This window comes from Puma concolor, chromosome B2 (genome assembly GCF_028749965.1).
Source record: "Puma concolor isolate L17-30 chromosome B2, mPumCon1.1.hap2, whole genome shotgun sequence".
Lineage (NCBI taxonomy): Eukaryota > Metazoa > Chordata > Mammalia > Carnivora > Felidae > Puma > Puma concolor.
Window position 1 is genome coordinate 43074301 of NC_141671.1, and position 4901 is coordinate 43079201.

The window sequence follows — 4901 nt, forward strand, 5'->3', positions numbered from 1 at the left end:
AGGCTAAATCAGGAACTGGGAGGAATTGCTCTGTGGTAGCTCCGTTGCCAGAGAGGATGGTTATCTTTCCAGGAAAGGCTGAGGAAATCCTTAGCAGCGCCCCTCCTTTTCTGCCTTGGAGAAAATGTCTGGGGCAGGCTGGTGGGCATAGGGAAGGATTAATCCAGGTGAAGGTGGGAAGGAGGTGGACAGGGGAGTTAATCCCAGGGGGTTAGGGAGTAGAGAGTAAACTAAGACTAGACCCAGGTCCTGGCAGCTGCTGCCCCTCCCCCACCTCCCTTTTCACCGCCCCCCCCCCCCCACCTCTGAGGTTCCCCATTGTTACCAGAGACAACATCCTGTTTCCCTTACTTGCTTCACTGGTCTAGGTCCAAGAGTCCCTCACTATGCTGGGGGGGGGGGGTGCGGAGAAGGGAGCGGGGAGATAGAGGAAGGGACGAGGACAAGGATGAGGGATGGGACAGGGATGGGACAGGCATCTGACTCCAGGTCCAAGGTCCAAGGATCTCACAGCTGTAGCAACTGAGGTTGGAGAGGAAGTGTGACTTACTTGAGGTCATCAATTTCTGCTTATGCGGGTCAGTGCTTGGTTGGGACTCATGGTTCCCTCAAAATTGCATACTTCGAAGGTTCCCAGAGGGAACCATCAGGTCTGACTCCTTTCCCTTGGGTTCATGTGACTGGTTCACCTCTCTGAAAGGCTCTCTCCAGCTTCCATGGCAAACAGGGTCTCACATCCTAAGAGTGTATGCAGATCAAAGGAGCTCTGGGGCTCAGCAGCACAGGCTCTGGACAAGCAGGTCTGAGTTTGGGACCCATCACAGAACCTTCACTGATTCATTCTTTACATTGAAACTTTATTGCCAAGCACTGGGGACCACCAGCAGACAAAACAGATGTAAGTCCCTACGTTCTCTGGGGTGGGGGTGGGGGGCAGCAGATAATCAGTAAGATAAGGAAGTAAAATAAAATATATAGCAGGTCAGAAAATGATTTGCTGTGGAGACAAGTAAAACAGAGATTTGGATAGAGAGGGGACAGAGGAGATGGGATGAAAGGGGTGTAATTTTAAACAGGATGGATAGGTGCCATATGGGCAAAAACTTGAAAGAAGTGAGCTAGAGCCCCATGTGGATACCTGGAGAAAGAGCCTTGTGGGAAGGAGAAGAGTGGGTGCAAAGGGCCTGAGGCAGAACCATATCTGGCACAGTTAAGAAGCAGCAAGGAGGCCAGTGTGGCTGGAGCAGAATGAGAGAAACAAGGATAGAAGTTGAGTCAGGAAGTTAGGTGAGGTCAGACCACCCAAGGCTTTGTAGGTTGCAATTAAAGCCTTTGGCTTTAACTCTGAGATGGGAGCCACTGGACTGTTTGTGCAGAAAGAAGACAGGATCTGATTTATGGGGGTTTTTTTTGTTTCGTTTCAAGCACAAATGTACTTAAAACGGCGCAAAGCCCATGCAGGGCTTGAACCCATGACTCTGAGATCAAGACCTAAGCTGAGATCAAGAGTTGGATGCTTAACCAGCTGGGCCACCCACGCACCCCTGAGCCATATTTCATAAAAATCTTCCTGGTCACTGTGTGGAAAAGAGAAGCAGGAACCACCAGTTAGGAGGCGACTGCAGTAATTCAGGTGAGAAATGATGAATGCTCAGATAAGGGTAGTCATGGTGACATCAGTGAGAGGTGGTGAGATTCTGGATATTTTGAAAGTAGAGGTGCCAGAATTTACTAATATGGGTAGTGAACTGTGACAGGAAGAGAGAAGTCAAGATAACGTCCAAGATTTCGGCCAGAGGAACTAGAAAGTTGCATTTGTCACTTACAGGGATGGGCAAGCCTGAAGGAGGGGCAGGTTTGGGGGGAGATCAGGCCATTTATCTGTGGTAGGACTCTGGCTAAGTGAACCACTCTGAACCTCGGTTTCTTCATCTGTACAATGGTTATAATAGCTCTCCTGCAGAGTGTGTGGTGCCTAAATGGGGTGTCTCTTGATCAGACGGAGGCCCCCAAATGTGGAGTGATGATTGGGTGGAAGCCGGTGGTGCAGGCAGTGAAATAACTCACCTGAGGCAGAACGAAGGGGAGAGAAGTTTAGTGAACACACCGCAAGGGAGCATCTGGCTGGACAGCAGAAGAGGGGCTATCTACAACAAGGCAGTGGGAGGGGGCCGCTTTTAAGGAGGGAAAGTGAGGAGGTATGGTGACAAGGAGTTTTCCCTTTTTTGGTACCTGTGCCTAGTTGTTATGGGTCAGTTAGGGCCTATGGATATTTCAGGGTGGGTGGCCTGATAGACCTGTCTGTATTCAGCCAAGTGGTCGCTGTGGCCCTTTTGTTTTGTTTTAAGTTTATTTATTTATTTGGGGCAGGGAGGGGTGCAGAGAGAGAAGGAGAGAATCTCAAGCAGGCTCTGCACGCTCAGTGTGGAGCCCCACGTGGGGCTCGAACTCACCAACCATGAGACCGTGACTTGACCAGGAGTTGGATGCTTGACCGACTGAGCCACCCAGGTGCCCCTCACTGTGGCCCTTTTCTGCATGCCATTGCTCAAGCCTGTTTGTCTAAAAGCAGCCTCCAGATAATGGCAGTAAGAAGTGAGCGAGGTCATGAGCTCACAGGATTGGCACATGTGTCGGCCCATGGCCCAAGGATGACACATGACCAGCACATCTCCTCAGGCAGCAACTGGAAGGAGAGGAAGACTGAACCATAAACCTGAACTCGAGCTCCTCTCCCTGCTTCCTCCAGGCAGAAGTGGGAGGGCCTTTCTGACATTGAGGTTTTCTTTCTTCAAGGCCTTCGGTGGTTTTAGAGATGGTGATGATGCTAATGGAGGCTGGTGATGGAATGACGATAACTGTTCCCAAAGCTGTGAAGTTTACAGAATGCTTTCATGGCCATTATCTCTTCTGGGTCCAGAAAGGCAAAACGTGTACCCATTTTATGAAGTAGGTGGATGTGGTATTCAAAAACAAAACAAACCCAGGTTGTCTCTGTATTTCGCTAGCTCATGAAACTTCATTTCATCTTGGGCAAAAGTGAGTGAAGAGGGTCCTAAAGTGGGTGGGAGTGTCACCGAGCTGTGTCCAACTGTCAGATGGACTGTGACCTCACTCCTCCACCCCCGGTGCTCGCCCACGTCCTGCCGTCCTGTTCTCCCTGTTTCGGTCACTCCCTGCTATAGCATGCCTGGCGTGTCTGGGCTGCAGCCTTCCCACTTCTGAGGTCTGGGCAAATGGGTCTCTTACATCGTTCCATTCCAGGTACTCCCAGTTACTGAGACAACAGTGGAGGGGACTAGAGACCAGAAAAATCAATGCGCCGACAGTCACACCCTTAGAAAGCACAGTCTGGGTTCCAACTCTGAAGTCTACACCCGGCAGGAAAAATTCCTGCATGTGCTCCTTCTACTTCTTCCGAGCCAGCTGCCCCCTGCCCTCAACATACCAGGTGCCAGAACACAGCTGTCTCTTCGTTAATCCCCCCACCCAGGCAAGCGGTCCTAGGGTGGGGCTGAACTGGGTGGGGCCGCCGTGTAGGGTCCAGGGAGGCTGTGCCCCTGCAGGCAAATTCAGCCAGAGACTGATTCTGAGCAACAGTTCTGACTGGTGAGAGCTGCTGCCCGGTGGGGTTGGGGGGGATTGGGAAGGTAGGAAGTGTCAGGTCTGGGTGGATCAAGGGGCCTCGGAGGAAAATTTACAATTGCCTAGGGAAGAACTCCTGCAGGGTTGAGACTGAGGATGTGCTTGAGGAGGGGTGGAACTGACTGGGGTGTGTGTGTGTGTGTGTGTGTGTGTGTGTGTGTGTGTGTGTGTGTGTGTCTAGGGAACTAGAGGAGCCCTTGGAGACTGGGAAGGGCAAATTGCTGGTCCTAGCCTCAGTTTTGCTCTTGCCTTGGTTCAATGTCTCCATCGGCACTGTGGTAAGAACCTTCCTGCCCCAGCTACCTTGCCAAGAGAAAGGGCTTCTGGGAAGCAAAAATGGCCCAGGAATTGAAGTGGGGGGAGCATGAGGGTATACACTGGAGTGGGGGGACACCTGCCCACCCCAGTTTTTGCCAGGTGAGGAGGGAGCAGGAAAGGGGCAAGCTTAGAGTCTGGATTGCTTTCGCAGTCGCTGACCCAGCCATGCCCGCTCCACTGCTCCCACTGCTGCTTCGAACCCTGATGTCCCGCTTGCTGCTGCCTGCCACCCGCCTGGCCCGCCGGCACCTCCTGCCCCTCCTGCGCCGACTGGCCCGCCGCCTGGGCTCGCAGGATGTTCGAGAAGCTTTGCTGGGCTGTCTGTTGTTCATCCTCAGCCAGAGCCGCCCGCCCGACGCTGAGGAGGTCTCCAGAGTGGCTGGCCAGGAGAGGAGGGAGAGGCTAGCTCCCCCAAAATGAGGCTGCGATCCCTGATATTGGCTGTGTCATCAAAAGCCATTCTTTTGGAGCAAGACAGTCCTGGCACCACCACTGAGCACAGCCTACCCACTGTGCAGAAGACGCAGTGGGGGACTGAGCACAAAGAGGGGTCTGACCAGGAATGCCTCCCCACTCCCAACAGGAATGACTGGAAGGATACCCAGCATCTAGCAGAAAACTGATCTTACGCAACCCTGCACTCCTCCTTCCAAGACACCTTTCCTAATCGCATCTGGGCTGGGAAGGGAAGGGAGGCGGATGAGGGGAGTGACTCTGCTCCCCCACCCCCATCCCGGACAAATGGGAACCTGAGTTCCAGTGAGGGACAGTCCTCACCCATGGATAACTGACAACTTATCTGAGAGGGGAGATTTTAACCCAGACAGTCTGTCCTTCAGACTCAGGATTTTCCTTCAAATAATGGAACCTTGATTTGGTCAGTCTTGCCCCAAAGCCCAGCACGCAGCAGTTGCTCAATAAATATCTGCTCATTTGAA

The 4901-nt window shown here is 52.5% G+C and overlaps 1 protein-coding gene across 2 annotated transcripts; it reads left to right on the forward strand.

The window, feature by feature from the left end:
- Positions 1-731: 731 nt before the first annotated feature.
- On the forward strand, positions 732-4901 carry MYMX (myomixer, myoblast fusion factor). Of its 2 annotated transcripts, XM_086706971.1 has the most exons (3): positions 732-898; positions 3265-3451; positions 4115-4901. In XM_086706971.1, the coding sequence occupies exon 3, from the start codon at positions 4129-4131 to the stop codon at positions 4381-4383; it is 255 nt and encodes an 84-aa protein (XP_086563097.1). In that variant the 5' UTR covers positions 732-898; positions 3265-3451; positions 4115-4128; the 3' UTR covers positions 4384-4901. The 2 variants fall into 2 exon arrangements, with proteins under 2 accessions (XP_086563097.1, XP_086563096.1); XM_086706970.1 differs by lacking the exons at positions 732-898; positions 3265-3451 and adding an exon at positions 3499-3609.